We start from the raw sequence: 17,271 nt of genomic DNA, 5'->3' as shown, positions 1-17,271 counted from the left end.
CTGCGGAGGGTATTAGTGATTGAGGCTGGGTTTTTTTACGACGAAACCTCCGACCGCCTTAACCGGCCATTTTTAGGGCATTTGGAGGCTCCGTTAAAGAATGGCGCAAAATACCGGAGGACATAGTGCTGCGATTAGCGCGTTTTCTGAACGGACGCCATTATAGTCAATGAGGTCCGCTAGGCGATGCGTGGGGGTGTCGTAAGGCGGATTTGTTTGGCCGGGCGATTCCCCTTTCCTGCTCCCCTACTACACCTGGGCAGCAAAGGGGAAGAAAAGGCGGGATAGCAAGACAGGATAGTGATAAACGCCCACTGCTGTTCCTGACAGGACGGAGGCCACCAACCTCACAAATTACCTCACAAATCACCTCACAAACTGCGCAGAATCGCGCGCTACTGAACCGTACACAGCGCCACCTGCCGGTCACTAGTAGTTCTGCAGCAGAGGGAGAAACGTTACGTAGAAGCCCCGCCTACGCATACTTCTCCAACAGGCGTTGTCGCTCAAGCTGACGTCACTCCCTTCTTGGAGGACTTCACCCCTGAACTTTCAGACGCTCTAGCGGTTGTTAGAGACTCTATGGTGATCCCGGCTGGACCCGGAGATGCAGCTGACAGTGAAAGCGTTAAAAGGAAAGGAGACCAACCTGCAGGTACCAGCGGTGGGGAGGGGTACTATCTACAGGGGGGCATCCAGCTGTGCGCACACAATTCCTCACTGGTTGGGGCACTGCCCAGCTGGTTCTATAGTAAACCTATGTTTCCTGGTAGTGCCCAGATTGCTTTACTGGCCTTCATCTCCATTAGCTAACTGGAGGGCACAGGGGTAACCAGGTTTGGGCAGGGGTAGCTGTGCCAGGGGCACTATGTGCAGTTTAGGGCAGAATATAGAAATGCATGGAGTCACATGATGCGCGTTTCCTCGTGGCGGCGGTGCATTCGCCTGTTGTGTGACAGCCGCACATTGTCTGGGTCCGTCACACCTAATGTAACTGTTGATCATAGTTTCCATTGACCCCGTAGAATGTGACCCTAGGAGGCCGCTGAGTTGTAGACGCGGGGGGAGATCGGCCTTCAGCAAAGAAGAGCTGACAGCGTCGGTTGCACTGTGTAAGGACACCCTTGATTAAAAAAAGGGGCACCGGATCAGCAAGTTGTCAGTTTATACATTTTCAGGAGGAATAACAGAGGAACGTTGCAGTGCCAAGCTGTAAGACAAGATGCCGCGCGGGTGATCTTTGAGGAATAGGAGTACTTACTAAAACTGACCAGTCGGGAGAGCTTGATGGGTGAAGGAGAGGTTAATGAGCCCGGGGTCGCACCTTGTTTGTGGTCTCTAGTTAAAGGGACTCTGTCACCTACTTTTAGTCCTATGAGCTACGCTTATGGGCTGCAGGTAGGTGACCGCTGAGTCTAAGGATGTAAGTGTTAAACTTGCCTCCCTGTGCTTCCCCCGATGTGTTTGCTGGAAGCTGCCGCTCAATGCTCTGAGCAATGGCCTCCAGCACCGATGGGAGAGGTAAGTATAAAGCCTGGCTTAGACACAACGCATATCGTTCACAAGATGTCTTTTGAGCGATAATCGTTGTGTGCCTTTAGAGCGCAAGGTGATCGCTTAAACGGGGACACTTGCCTTCTGCATCCCGCTGTTCTCTGCTCGGAGCGCCCGGCTGTTATACAGCCGAGCGCTCCGAGCGGGGTATGGAGAACAGAGCTGGACCGCTCATACCCAGCCTGTGTTCAGGGAGCGTAATACAGCTGAAACAATAGTATCAGCTGTATCCTGCTGTGAATCCCGATGGAACAAAAGAGGAATATAAATCCCATCAATACTTGGTGTGAGCGCCCCTTGTCTTCACAACAGCGTCAGTTCTTCTAGGTACATTTGTACAGAATCGGGGATATTTATAGGATTATAGTCTGGTGTAGGATTAAGCAATTATAACAAACAGGTGATAATGATCATTATCATACGGTATGTAGGCTGAAACAGTAATATAGTATTTTGGGCTGAAAAAAAGACTATTTCCTGCAATGTTGATCCAGAGGAAGGCAAAATACCCCAAAGAGGTGGAAGCCAATTTTCCTCATTGAAGGGAAAAAATTCCTTCCAGACTCTAATCTGGTAATCGGAGTAATCCCCGGATCAGTGATTCTTCTGAAGTAATCAGTGATATAACGTGTAATATTGTATCGCTGAAGAAAGGCGTCCAAGCCCCTCTTATAGAATTCGTCATCACCACATCCTTAGACAGAGAGTTTCATAGTCTCACTGCTCTTACAGTAAAGAACGCCTTTCTAGGTCGTGCAGAAACCTTCTTTTCTCTAGACGCAGAGGGCGCCCCCTTGTTACAGTCCTGGGTATAACTAGATGATGAGAGAGATCTCTGTATTGTCCCTTGATATATTATACAAAGTTTTAGGTCGCCCCTAGGCCATCTTTTTTTTTTTTTTCTAAACTAAATAATCCAAACTTTGATAAGCTCTCTGGGTATTGTAGTCCACCCATTCCATTTCTAACTTTAGTTGCCTGTCTTTGTACCCGCTTAAGCTCTGAGATGTCCTTGAGTACCCCTGACCAATATTCCTTGTGTGGTCTGACCAGTGACTTGTAGAGAGGAAGAACAATGTTCTCATCATGCGCCCCTAGACCTCTTTTGAAGCACCTCATGATCCTATTTGCCTTGGCAGCAGCTGACTGACACTGGTTGCTCCAGTTAAGCTTACAGGTAACTGCAATCCCCAAGTCCTTTTCTATGTCAATATCGGACAGCCTTCACACTAGTGATAAAATCGTGTGATGCGAGAGTGAGTGAAAACGCATGATTATGAAACCAATAGCTTTCTAATTTCATTCCCATTTGTGATGTTTTCACGCACGCCATATTGCGATATCACCTATTGTTTTCAATGGGGCCAGCAGTAGCAGCTCTGGCCCCATTGAGAACCGCGGGAGAACTCTGCGTTTCTCTGCCGCGACTGTGACAGCCGTGGTAGGGATGAAGGGAATCCCTGCAGTGACTCTTGGCGGTTTTCACATGAAACCGCTTCACACACACGGATTTCACATGGTGCCAAGTGCGATATTGGCCTGTGAATCACAGCCCCTATATCGCCCTTGCCAGTGTGAAGGAGCTCTTTCCCAGTGGTTTCCCATTTAGTGTATAATGGTGACATGTATTTCCCTGCCCATCCGCAGAACCTTACATTTATCAGTGTTAAACCTGATTTGCTACTTTTCTGCCCCCCAACTTATCGAGATCCTCTTGTGTTAATTACTTTACATAGTTTTGTAGCACCTGCAAATATTGGTATTTTACTGTGCAATCCATCTACAAGGTCCTTATATCAAACCGCTGTGTAGGAGGCTTAAAACTAGGTGAGGAAAGGCCAAACTCTGCTACAAAGGTGAGGTTGTGGAAGACAGTTTCATCTCACAGATCCTACACCATGCCAATACTGAACACAAAGCAAACACAAGTTAGTTCTACTGCATCAACAAGGTCTCTCACAAGCAAAGATTTCAAAGTAGACCGGGATTTCAAGATGTGCCGATCAAAGTCTTTAAGAAGTACACATCTACTGTCCAGAGAGGATGGCCAGAAGTGGTCTTCATGAAAGACTATTGAAAAAGCTATGTAGAAACCAGGCCAAGTGACTCAACTATGCAAAAAAACATAGGAACTGGGGGAAGAAAAATGGCAGGGAGGCGTCCGATTGACTTTAAATTTATCCTTCAACGGGACAACGACCCCAAACATCCAGCCAATGTCATTAAGAACCATGTCATTTCAGCCCCAGGAAGAACATTCTGTGGATTTAGCCCTTTCAGTAGCAAAATCCATGTGCGAATTACCAAAGCGGATTTTGCGATGGTCTGCGCTGAGAAGGGACATGCGACGGCTGAGTCTTAAGAGCGATACAGGATTGCAAGTGTATCCTTTTGATTTCAATAGGAAACCTAACCTGAATATCGCGCGGTATGCCGGAGCGATGCATTAAAGGTCCTATTGAACACAATAGGATAGGACATGCTGTGATCGCTCAGATATGACTCCATTGAAAAGTATGGGGTTTATATTCGTGCGTCATGCTACGCACAAATCTCGTGCAAGTTTCTCGGCTGTGTGCACGGCACTTGGATAACACAAGCAAGTCATAGTACGTCACTGCGGATGTGACATTACGGTCTGCAGAGGCCAAACGCAGAATAGAGGAGAAACGGTTAGGGTGCATTCGCTTGTAGCGGGTTTGTCGCAGATTTCATCTCTTCAGTTGAAGGGGTGAGTTCTGCTGCAGATCAGCTACGTGTGAATGCACCCTAACGGTTTCCCATCTATTCCGTGTTGGGCCTCTGCAGGCAGTGATGTCACGTGTGTAGTGGCGTCCCATGATGTGATCATGTCCTGCAGGATATTACTGAGGCCCAGTGTATACAACACTCCAAGCACGGATCCGGATGGTGTAGATAACAGTGATAGGTCTGATGGCTTAGTTTTACATCTCTCCTTCATTCTTCTTACCAGGTCTCTGAAAGTGACACCGTTCTTGCCGTGAAAAGACAAGTAGAAGAGAAGTTGCAGGTGCCGGTATCGCAGCAGAGGTTGTTGTTCCGGGGTAAAGCGCTGTCAGGTACGGATCACCATTATATTATATGGGTTTACTTGCTGCTTTTGAACTTTTGCTTTTCCTTTTTGAAGTCCAAACTCCATATTATTCAGTGGTGTTATGACGGAGGGCGGGGGGTACATGACAAAGGAGTTTAAAGTACACCAAACGGAGGGTCCTGGGGTCCTACGACATCTACACAGTGCGTCAGGGATAATTGGACAGTATCTCAGAAGTGGACTTGGGGTCTGTTTGAATTCAGTACAGTTACAGTCCCAGATGAGGAGCCAGTCCAGGACTGTGATAGTGTCGTTTTCTTGGCTTTCTGAAAGGGGTCGTACGAGGATCACAAGTTAAACCCTATACACAGGATAGGCGATAACTTGCTGATCAGTGGGAGTTTTACTACTGAGACCCCCCCCCCCCCACCTATCCCAAGAATGGTGGTCCCGTCTGCGCACAATTTTTATCGCCAGTGTGAAGGCGCCCTAATTCTGACAGCCGTCACTGCGAGGGAAGAAGTAACCTCACAACGACAGGCAGAGGGCGGTAATGGGACCCCTGTTCTCGAGATCGGTGGTGTGACCTCTACCGGTCATTACGTTATCCTGTGTATAGGGAATAACTTAGGATCCTGGTAAACCCTTTTAACCACTTAACTTCCCAGGAGGCTCGGAATTTGTTTGGAGCTGGATTGGAAGCTGATCCTACTCCATACAATCTGGGTGCTAACTGTCTTTACCAGCGTGAATACTGATGATGGCTATTAACTAGGGATGAGCGAGCGTACTCGGAAAAGCACTACTCGCTCGAGTAATTTGCTTTATCCGAGTATCGCTGTGCTCGTCCCTGAAGATTCGGGTGCCGGCACGGAGCGGGGAGCTGCAGGGGAGAGCGGGGAGGAACGGAGGGGAGATCTTTCTCTCCCTCTCTCCCGCCCGCTCTCCCCTGCTCCCCGCTGCGACTCACCTGTCAGCCGCATCGGCACCCGAATCTTCAGGGACGAGCACAGCGATACTCGGATAAAGCAAATTACTCGAGCGAGTAGTGCTTTTCCGAGTACGCGCGCTCATCTCTACTATTAACCCTTTACATGCCACTGTCCATTCTCACAGCTGCATTTAAATGCTCCAATCTGTATTTTGGGGTCCCAAACAGCTCCCCTTGTGATGAGATCGCTAGGTGCCATTCAGTTGCCATGGCAGCCAGGGGCCTTCTGAAGGCCCCCAGGGCTGTTATGAATGATTGATTGCTTATCAACTGTGCCTGTGATGTGGATGAGTGATCAAACTATCACAAGTTCAAAAAACGAAACAAAACTATTATGAAAATAAATTTAAGGTATTAAATGTAAAAAAATAATAATTTCCCCATCTTTATAATAAAAAAACAAAAACAAACCTATTTAGTATCCCTGTATTCTAAAAGCCCGATCTATCAAAGTAACAGATCACTTACCCCGTACGGTGATGGTCATCGGGGAAAGAAAAGGCACAATGTCAAAATTGCCCCCTTTTTTCTTTGGGTCATTCTGTCTCTAGGAACAAACGTAGTAGAAAGTGATCAAAAGGTCTGGAGAAGCTGTGCTGGTCATAAGTTGGCAGCAGAAAATAGTTTTTGTTCAAAGATATTTAATTTTTTAAAAGTAGTAAAGTAAAAAAAAATAAAACTATAAAAACTTGGTATTGTCATAATCGTACAGACCCACATGATAAAGTTAACATGTCAATTTTGCCGCAGTGTGTATGGCCTAAAAACTCGACGCACCCACCGTAGAGATGGCAGGATTGCTTCCCCCCCCCCCCCCCCCAACCTGGAAACTCTTCAAGGTTTTTATGGTACCATTGAAAGATGCAACTCCTCCCAGAAAAAACTCTCTACTGGTGGTCTGTTGGGGGCGTCCTGAGCCTGATTGCCTTGTGTGTGTACCCTCGCACATCCACTGGTCCCAACAACCCTTAACAGTCTGGTCAGAACGGCCGGTGGGGGACAATTCATCGATACGACCATCCAGCTTCACACATCCCAATAATGCGCCCCTCTCAGACTCTGGTAATGGGCTGAAATCTCTTCTCTGCGTCGTAGAGGCGTCTAGTGGCCAACAAGCGGAAGCAGAGGTCACTACACATAAGGAGCCTCCGAGAGCCTCTTATAGGCCAAGGGGGGAACCATTTATAGGGCCTCAGGTAGCAAGACCGTTCATCTAATCACCACAACTCTCATCATTTACATATCTGCCTGAGATGGAACTGCAGTCAGAGTTTTGCAGGAAAACGACAACTACTAGGGGCACGACCTTCCTTTTTTTTTTTTTGACAGCATGTATAATTTATTGCGCTTCTTGTTTTGTTAAGTACAGAGCGAGCACAGTGTGCTTCTGTGTTCAGTGTGTGCTTCTGTGTTCAGTGTGTGCTTCTGTGTTCAGTGTGCGCTTCTGTGTTCAGTGTGCGCTTCTGTGTTCAGTGTGCGCTTCTGTGTTCAGTGTGCGCTTCTGTGTTCAGTGTGCGCTTCTGTGTTCAGTGTGCGCTTCTGTGTTCAGTGTGTGCTTCTGTGTTCAGTCTGCTCTTCCCGTTTCCAGAACTGGCACAGAAGTTTAGCCCAAGGAAAGGGAAGTTCTGCAGCCCGGGTCACTTTGCATGTTCTTTTACATTTCTTTTGCACACACAGTGCTTTGCTTGTAGTAATCCCCTTGTCTATTATTGTACGACAGATCCTTTTGGCTACTGTTAGGTCTCATAACTTTTTTGCAGCTTGTTGTAGCTGGTGTAGCATTTGTGCTTGGTGGGAAGCTACATCAGACTACTGTACATCTTCTATGCAGTGAAGTAGCGCTGGCAGTTTGCAAAAACTTTTTATGGCTGTATTCAGACTTTGTGAATTTTGGTGTAGATCCAGACCAAATGCATGTCAAAATCCATACCTTTTGGTACGGTTTTTGATGAGGATCCACATCACATTTCACCCTTGCAATTGAAGAAGAAAATCTGCACCAATGTGTGAAAAGTTAAGGCCCATTTACACACAACAATTATCGCTTAAAATTCGATCAAATGATGGCATATGAGTGATAATCGTTGCGTGTAAACGCTGCCATCATTCACACTTCAGCTGAGCGATGATTTTAGGGTGAGCTTAAAATCCATCATTCAGCCGGAGAGAGATAACACAGAACGCACGCTGTATTTTGCCCTGGAGTCAGATTACATTGTATTCTGCCTCCAACCCATGGAAGAACAATGGAGCTGTGTGCAGATCTCAGACCACATGCTGTGCTCTGCAAACAGCTCCTGGAGGCTCTTTTACATGTAAATGAAGCTGATAAAATGTTAAGGGACATTAGTGTTCATTAACACTTTATGCAAAACGATCGCTAAAACTGTCAATCTTTTTTTTTTTAAATTTTTTTTAATCATTTGAAAGTTTGTCTTTGCGTGTAAATGGGCCTTAACTCTTATCCTGCTTTGAATATGAATAGTGATGGCAACAAACAGATAGATAAGAGGAGGTCAGGAAAAATATATCTCACTATTAAGGCCCATTTAGACACAACGATATTGCTCAAAACTCGCTCAAAAGCTGTCTTTTTGAGTGATAATCGTTATGTCTAACTGCAGTGACATTGTGCAGTTTTCGTTAACCAGTTGCTCGTCGTTGTCTTTCAGCATGCTGAAAGACAACGATGAGCCTTATCAGGAATTCACAGCTGATACTATTGTTTCAGCTGTATCCCGTTCCCTGAACACAGGCGGGGTATGAAGAACACCGTGGTCCAGCTGTGTTCTTCATACCCGGCTCGGAGCTCTCAGCTGTATAACAGCCGGGTGCTCCGAGCAGAGAACAGCTGGGTGCAGAAGACGAGCAGCCCTGCTTGTCTTCTATATACCCCGCTCGGAGCACAAAGTGATCGCTCACCTTTTGAGCGATCACCTTGCGCTGTAAAGGCACACAACGATTATCGCTCAAACGTTGCTCCAGACATCTTTTACTGTAGACTTCAGCTGTAAATTAAAATGGTATTGTAAGGGTACGTTCACGGGTAGCAGAATTGTTGCAGATATTGACGCCGCTCTGCAGCAGACTTCACCTGTTGAAATGGTGCAGATTTTGACACTGATCCGCACTCTCCCTCCAGGTCTTAGTTTGCAAGCGGCCAGTCCCGTGCCATACTACTGTCACCATTTAGAGATGGAAGCCATGATGCCAGTAGTACAGCACATGACTGCTGCGACCCCTGATGGGTTGCAATGCTCACGAAACGTCACTGCTGCCTGCATGTAAATAGTGACCGGCAGGGGAGCGTTAGCGCTGGGAGAGAGGGGGAGTATTGGTTCTTTTATGTTTTATAACAAGAAGTGCTGTTTTTTTAATACTTCTATAGTTATAGTTGTCTGCCCATTTTTTTTTGACTAATGACCTACCCTCTGGATAGGTCATCAGTAATTGATGGACGAGGGTCTGCCACTTGGGACACCCACCCGTCAGCTGATTGTCTGGGCCACTGTTCAGTGCAGCAGGCCTGATGTTGTCAGGGGGGAAGTGCCGGCACCGGCTTCAGTCCTATTGAAATAAATGGGAGAGCTGCGCTGCTATGGCACTTCCTATTCCTCTGCTGGACGATCAGCTGAAGGACGGGGGTCCTGTACAGCGACTGTCATCCATCAACTATTGGTGACCTAATTAGAGGTTAGATCATCAGTCAAAAAATTGGCAGAAAACCCCTTTTTAAGTATTTTATTTTTATAATTTTGGCCTTTTTCAGATGAACACAGTCTTTCTTTTTACTGCATTGGTCCCGGTGCAAGACTGAACCTAATGGTGAAGGAACGATCATCCCTCGAGGTTGGAGGAAACACAGTCTGGAAGTCCCTGTCTGTCATCTTGGGGAAGCACTTTAGTCCCTCAGATGCAGAGCGAATTCTGGAGTATGTACAAAAGGTAACTATGATATAAATGACCTGAACCACATGGTGCTACAGCCAGTTTTGTCCTTATTAATGTTTTTAACCCAATTAGGACCAGGCACTGTAAATACATGGCACCCGGTCCCAGGCTTTAACCCTTTCCAATCCAATGTCGGGCCTGTCCTGACATCATTTTCCTCCACAGCTCCGATGTCGGGACAGGCCCGACACTGCAGTGCAGGAGTGCATCTGCACCCGATCGTCAGACACATCGGGTGCAGATGCACTCCTGCACTGGTCCTCGGTTAGGTTAAAAACCCTTTCTGCCTTCTCCTTTACACATTACATAGTGCTCAATTAGCACTATGTAATGCACAGAGATTCCGCCCGGCGATCATATGACCACCGGGTGTCACCTGACCTCAGCTATCACATGATCGCCGAGCCGGGAGGCTGAAGGGAGAATGCGGAAGTATTACTTCCGCATTCTGCCCGGCGATCATGTGACCCCCGGGTGTCACCTGACCTCAGCTGTCACATGATCGCTGAGCCGGGAGGCTTGAAGGGAGATTACTTCCGCGTTCCCCCAAAGGTGATGTGACAGCTGACACCCTTCTGAACTCTGTCAGATCAGGAGGGTGAAGGGAGAATTTATTTTTTCTCATCTATTCTCCCCAGCTCCAATTTATTTGGAGCTGGGGAGAATGGATGAGAAAAAATAAATGGATTGGTTAAACCCAGCCATATGTAAAATTACGGCAGGATTAAAGCCTCCTGCTTCTGCAATCAATCAGAAGGATCGGTTGTCAGCTGTTAGTAACAGGTAATAACCCGGAGGAGAAGGCAAGAGGGGTTTTTAACCCGTTCTGTCTTCTCCTTCCCCGAGTACACAGCAATCAATGAGCGCTGTGTACTAAAAGGTGGAAGTGTAACTTCCACTATGGGAGCCCAGGGGGGGTTACGTGACCGCTGGGATTTCCTGCTACAGCAGAGCTGCAGGATCCCAGCAGACCCTGACCAGCTCTGCCAGTGACTATTGTCACTACAGGGGATGTTTTCCCTTGTAACTTGGGCTCCTATGGATGCCCCAACTACAAATAAAAAAAAAAAAAGAATGTCCCTCAGACGTCTTGTATGACGTCATGAGGGACATAGATAGTAAAAAAAACATAATTTCATACACAAGTAAAACAATATTACGGAATAAAACAGCAATAAATACATAAAAAAAGAAAATAACCCAAAGCTGGTGCCAACCAAAACCGTCGCTCTAAGCGCCCTGTAATCCAAAACCGTACATATTTTATATGAAAATGTCCAAAACAAATTGAGGCACCCGTTCTCCTACTTTATTTTAGTACTAATTTTAAAAAAATAATTAGGCATGTTAAAATCATTTTTATGATAAAATTAAAAAGCGTGAAAAAAAAAGTCAGTGGAAAAGATATAAAAAATCGCCCTATATGTCACTGGAAAAAAACGCTGCAAAAATAATTTTGATAGCTAAAGGAAAAAAAAATAGGACAGAAAAAACGCCACGTGGGTAAAATCCCTAAAGTGTCTGGTCCTTAAAGGGGTTGTCCCGCGCCGAAACGTTTTTTTGTTTTTTTTTCAATAGCCCCCCCGTTCGGCGCGAGACAAACCCGATGCAGGGGTAAAAAAAAACAAAACGAATCCCCGCGACTTCTTACTTACCTTAGTAAGATGGCCGCCGGGATCTTCACCCACGATGCACCGCGGGTCTTCTCCCATGGTGCACCGTGGGCTCTGTGCGCTCCATTGCCGATTCCAGCCTCCTGATTGGCTGGAATCGGCACACGTGACGGGGCGGAGCTACAAGGAGCAGCTCTCCGGCACGAGCGGCCCCATTCGGGAAGGGAGAAGACCGGACTGCGCAAGCGCGTCTAATCGGGCGATTAGACGCTGAAATTAGACGGCACCATGGAGACGGGGACGCTAGCAACGGAACAGGTAAGTGAATAACTTCTGTATGGCTCATAATTAATGCACAATGTACATTACAAAGTGCATTAATATGGCCATACAGAAGTGTATAACCCCACTTGCTTTCGCGGGACAACCCCTTTAAGGGGTTAAAGGGACATTAACTTTTTAGACAGCTTGTTGATCTCTTCATTTCTGTAATATCCTTGCATTCAATTTTTTTTTTTTAATGCTTGGCCACGGTAAATCATGTTTGAAGTGGCTGCCACTAGGCGTCTCTATTCCAGCTTCTCTGCAGTCTACTCTGTCGTTGGGTATAGAGCTTCCTTAGTGACAAGGATAAAGGGATGTTTCCATAGCAACAGAGGCTGCTATGTAAGTGTTGTTGTAAGTGTGGGTTTAGCGGTGTGTGCGCATGCACACATATACACTATAGTGGGTTTACTAACCATTTGGCTAGAATATCTCTAAATGCCTGATCGTCCTGGGAAAGCAAAGGTGCAGGGATTCAGATACTGCCTCCCAGCTGACTGCACCAGAGACAGTGCTGTGCAGCTTGGGAAATAAGGGAAGTCAGGACAGTAAACTACTGGCAGAATGCTAGGCTTGATACACACCCCATCCCTGAAAGTTGATTGTAGAACAGCAGAAAAATGGGGAAGACCACCTGAAAATCAGAACTTGCAGACTTGAAACAGGGTCCAAACAGCAGCAAATGAGGGTAAGAAGAACCTGGAGTATTTTACAAAACCCAGGTACACTCTTACCAATATCTTGTTCTAGGAGGGAAAGGGGGGGGGGGGTTGGTTGCGGGAAGGGGGGGGGGGGAGGGTCAAGACAGCAATCCTGCCTTTTTTTTTTTTTTAATGAGACGTTCACTGTGTGGTATAAAAAGTAAGATGAAGGCCTTCTGCCTATGGGCAGATTTGCATTGCGAAATCTGGAGAGGGATTTCGCAGCAAATCCAGCCCATAGCATGCAATGGAAAAACCCAATTTCCTGCCTACAAGCGGAAATCAAATGTGATTTGCCCCGGGATGTGCCTGGATGGGAAGCCATTTGTGCCGCTGCCATTCTGCAATCATCATCAAATGCGCATGTGCCGGCTGGCACATTCGCAGAGCAGGAGGCCACGTCCTCGCCATATCGATGGTGCGGTGTCCCCTGTACTGCGCATGTGCTGCCTCGCACATTGGCAGCAACAAAGAAGACGCCAGGCAGATAAGCAGGCCTGGCACCGTCGAACTCCGCTGCAGGAATCCCACATGCTGGGTCCGACCTGCCCGTGTGCCGGAGGCCTACCTTTAATCTGCAGGTTGATCTAATTATGGCTATATGCCTAATTTTTTTTGTTTTTTGCATAATGCTCTTTAAAAAAACTTTTTGTAACTTTTTTTTTTAAATCTTCTGTTGATGTAGCTGTATGAAGACTTCTTTTCTGTATGACGAGTTGTATTGTTTTCAATGGCACCATTTTGGTGGACACAAAGCTTTATTTATAAACTTCTAGTAACTTTTTTTGGGGGGGGGAGGGGGGGGGGACAATAGAAAAAGACTATATTATACACACACAAGTATGAGAAATTTTATTTTGATGGGGTTCAGTCTGCGGTATAAATGATGTTAACTTTATTTTGTAGGTTGATACTATTATGATGATTTACATTTTGTTTTAAATAAGCGTTAGTATCACTGAGGTCAGCGATTATTCGCAGCAGTCACACAATTGGGCCAATCTCACACGGCGAGATTTGTGCGAGATGCACAAATATGAACCCCGTTCTTTTGACTGTGTTCATACACGAGGTTTTTTTTTCATGCATCCCCGAAGTGGTGTGAAGCTGTTTTCACGGGGCTTTCACATGCTACCAAGTGCAATATCTGGCTGTGAATCATGGCCCGATATCTCACTCGCCTGTGTGAAGTTGGCCTTAGGTGGCATGTAACTGTGCTACCCAGAAGTGAGTGGACAGACCACGGCGGCAGGGATGAAACGGGTGAGTATAGGCTGCTTTATTATTTTTTAAAAAAAGCCACTGAGCTTGAGCCTAAAATATTTTACTGCCTAGACAAACCTGTTGAGGCCCAAACGCCTTAAATATACACTGTTGGTTCTGGCCCATCTCACACTATTGTAAATATATGGTGAAGGTTTAACCCTTTCCAATCCAATTTGTATTCTGGTTTTCCTAGGGGGCTTACTCTTTTTCTGCTGTTATACAACGGGCGCTATCTGCTGGCTAAAGCCAGTACTGCATGAGGTGACACGTTGGATAGGCTCCAACAGCAGAGAGGCTGGCAACATACAGAAAGAGAACCCTGACCGATATGTCTTCCAACATCGAAGCCTTAAATCATAATGTCTTCAGAGATCAGACAGTGGATTGGAAAGGGTTAAAGTTCCTACAACCTAGCAGGACTGGTGCTCAGCTGTCATCAGAGACAGCCGAGGACCCAGAGGAGAAGACAGAAGCAAATTCTAACTGATTCTGCCTTCTATTTTCGAGCCTACATAACGCTCAGTGGAAGTCTCACGGACTAATATCAGGCTTCCCTGTATGTAGGCAGCCTTACACGGCCAATCTAGATTATCTTCTAGCAGCCATAGGTGCACCGTGTGAGCACAGACTTGTGGAGTCCCTTTTAGTCATCTAATCTTTTGTATTTCCTCTCTTTCAGGACTACGAGCGCAGTCTCTCTCTTCTCAGCCTGGATGACATTGAACGACTGGCTACACGTATTCTACATCCGCAGCTGCCAGAAGCCATAGATCTCGGATTCCTGGACTGACCTGATAATGCCCCAGCCCCTAAGCACTTGTCCTCTCCTGTAGTTACTGAATGGGATCACAGCTCTAATAAAGATACCAAATGACCAGGAGCCGAGTTCATGACTTTATTTCAGGAATTTTTTTTTTTTTTTTTTTTAATTCAGTTTACCGTCAAGCTCAAAAGCTGTAAAGTGACAAATGGCCAATTTCCATCAGTCTTTGGCATACTGGTTGGCAGAGCATGGCACATTGTGTAATATTTAAGGCACTTGTCATTAGATCAGCTGCACAAAACAAATCTTGATTATAAAATGTTTTTTAACAAAAATAACAATGTTTTCCAAAATTTGGCATCCACTTCCTGAATGTACCATGACTAAATACAATTCATTAAAATGTATATTATTTACATGTAAACAGAATCGTTATCACTATATACAGAACGGCTCCTGTATCCAAACCGATTCGGAAATAATGAACACTGCAATCTCATTGGCTTCTATAGGCGAGGCGCCAATAGTTGTCTGCCGGAAGTACACCTAAAGGCTCATTCACATCTGCAGCTTTGTTTTTGCATTTAGCTGTTCTGTCTGAGGAGCAGCCAAACGGAAAACTGACCGGTAACCAGAAAACGTCTCTACTATGGGTCCAGCTGTGCTAAAATAAAAACCGGAGCAGTACTTGCCTGCCCTCAGCCCCCGCGATCTAGTGCTGCAGCCCTGCCGTAGTCGGTGTTTATTGTGGAGGATGACATCACCGGAACGCTGTAGCGTCCTAGCTCTGAACTCCTGGCGTCATGGCACCCAGGATGTGAGTGCTGATGCCAGGAGTTTGCCGGTGATGTCATCCTCCAAAACAAACGGCAGCGCTGATTTGTAAGGTCTGAAGACAGTTAAGTACAGCTCCTTCTTGTTTTAGCACAGCTGGCCCCACCGAAGAAAGAGTGTCTGCCAACCGGACAATCCCTTAAGTTCCCATTGATATTAAATGGGCAAAGTGATTCAGTTCGGCTTGGTGTGCCTCCGTTTGATTTCCGTATTTACACATAAATAGTAGCGCAGACTGCAGTGCTATTGTTTCCGAAAAATCTAATGGGACACTTCTTTTTGGAAACGGAAACCAACTCAAAAACTTACGGTGCTTTTGCTTTATGACCGTTTTGATATGAGGCCCAATGTGAGATACTTAATAAATATATATAAAAACATTGCATGACGACACGTGTGTATATATAATGTATAAAGCATACAAGTGAGGCATTGGCTTCAGTCCTGACACAAGCTGATGTTTCAAGCAATGGCAAGATTATAGAAGCTTAGGCAAATAAGAAGCAATACTTGTCTGTTTGCTGGATGATGATTTGTTGAAATTTTTTTTTTTTATTAATTAATATTTTTTAAGGGGTTTTTCTAGGACTTTGATATTGATGGCCTATCCTATGTGTAGGATACCCTCGCACTGGACAACTGTAGAGCTCATAAGTGCCGACTATCGCTCCCGCTTTACAGAGGAGCAATAGTTGTTCAAGTGATTGGACAGTCCAGGATTGAGCGTCTCCTGTTCACACAGCACAACAGTCGGCACTTGGTTTTTAGTTCTGCTAAAAACCAAGCGACTCTGACAAATGACCGACTTCCTGCTCCGTTCCCTGTCGGTGGCCACGTGTAAAGGTTCTTTAACTTCACATATGACAGATTTGTTGCACAAAGTTCTGTGAAGGAAAACCTGTTGCATCTTAAAGGCACGGGTTTTGGAAGTCAGCACATGGATTTCTCTTAAGGCCCCTTTACACGCAACGATTATCGCTCAAGATTCGTTAAACCGGACAAATATAAGCAATAATCGTTACATGTAAACGCGGGCAGTTGTGCACTATTCATTCAATTATCAGAATCCAAGGCTTTTAGGCTGGCATAAAATCCAATGTTTGATCGCTGGAAATTCTTTCAGTTTGAATGCAGTTCATTCAGTGTTTCCAGCAGCCAGCCATGGCTTTGTTTTGCAGTGTTAGACATTGTTAGTGCAATGTCTACTCAGCCATCAGGAGGAGAACAATGGAATGTGCCATCCAGATATTTGCTCAGCTGGGTGAAGTGTTTACGCAATAACAATCGCCTAAACACACGCCCAGCTGAGCAAACAACTCGTGGAGGAAAACACTGATGATTCATTAGCTAATACAGTGATTATTTATGTGTATGCAAAACCATCGCTAAAACTTTCAATCTTTGGGCAGTTAGAGCGATTGTCTTTGTGTATAAAAGGGCCTCAAGTTTCATTCACACAAATAGGACAGTCACTGAAATCTGAGCAACAAAGCTGCCACCTTAGGGCTCCTTCACACTGGCGATAAGATGGCAGGACTTTCATGCAATGCGAGAGTGAGTGAAAACACAGAATTATGAAACCAATGATTGTCAATGGTTTCCTTCACATTTGCTATGTTAGGTGGTGGTCAATGGGATGGCTGTCAGGCTCCTGACCGTTGTCCTGAGTAAAAGGGACCTTAAGGGTGGGTTTACACCGGGCACCAACTATCTGAATAGTCTGTTTTAAATAGTTGCTGTAGTGAGTTGTTAGCGTATGAATGCGGGTTCGTCACAGCGGCGGCGGACGTTCTGTTTGCAACCTCTGTTACTGATTTCTGCTAGAAAACAGGACAAATTTCATCCTGTAATTTTTGGCGAAAAGCTTGACTGCTAGCCGGAAATCGAATGGACCCCATAATAGTCCCAAACGGAGATGGAAGACAGAAATCCCCAGCCCTGATGTGAACGAGCCGGACAAAGTTTGTATGCCTTTATACAGTAATAGTTTTTCAATTTTGGTCGCTGAAGTGCAGAGCGAGTAAAAGACAAGCGACGGCCTGTTTACACCAGACGATATTCAACCATCTAGTATTTTTTTTTTTAGGTGAGCTGAAAATTAGCGATAGCGACTACTGAATGAATTCACTGTCGTGGCCATTTTTGCGCAGAAGAAATGTTGCTTACATTCGCTTTATCAGCGACTATTCAGACAATAGTTATCCCATGTAACGCCACCC

The 17,271-nt window shown here is 45.7% G+C and overlaps 1 protein-coding gene across 1 annotated transcript; it reads left to right on the top strand.

The window, feature by feature from the left end:
* Positions 1 to 524: 524 nt before the first annotated feature.
* UBL4A (ubiquitin like 4A) lies at positions 525 to 15,435 on the top strand. The gene is made up of 4 exons (XM_066580613.1): positions 525 to 655; positions 4,529 to 4,634; positions 9,370 to 9,545; positions 14,135 to 15,435. Exons 1-4 carry the CDS (start codon positions 608 to 610, stop codon positions 14,243 to 14,245), a joined length of 441 nt encoding a protein of 146 aa, XP_066436710.1. The 5' UTR covers positions 525 to 607; the 3' UTR covers positions 14,246 to 15,435.
* The last annotated feature ends 1,836 nt before the right edge of the window (positions 15,436 to 17,271 follow it).

This window comes from Eleutherodactylus coqui, chromosome 10, assembly GCF_035609145.1.
Source record: "Eleutherodactylus coqui strain aEleCoq1 chromosome 10, aEleCoq1.hap1, whole genome shotgun sequence".
NCBI classification, from domain to species: Eukaryota; Metazoa; Chordata; class Amphibia; order Anura; family Eleutherodactylidae; genus Eleutherodactylus; species Eleutherodactylus coqui.
The sequence above is the reverse complement of the archived record's forward strand: the minus strand, read 5'-3'. Positions and strand labels throughout refer to the sequence as shown.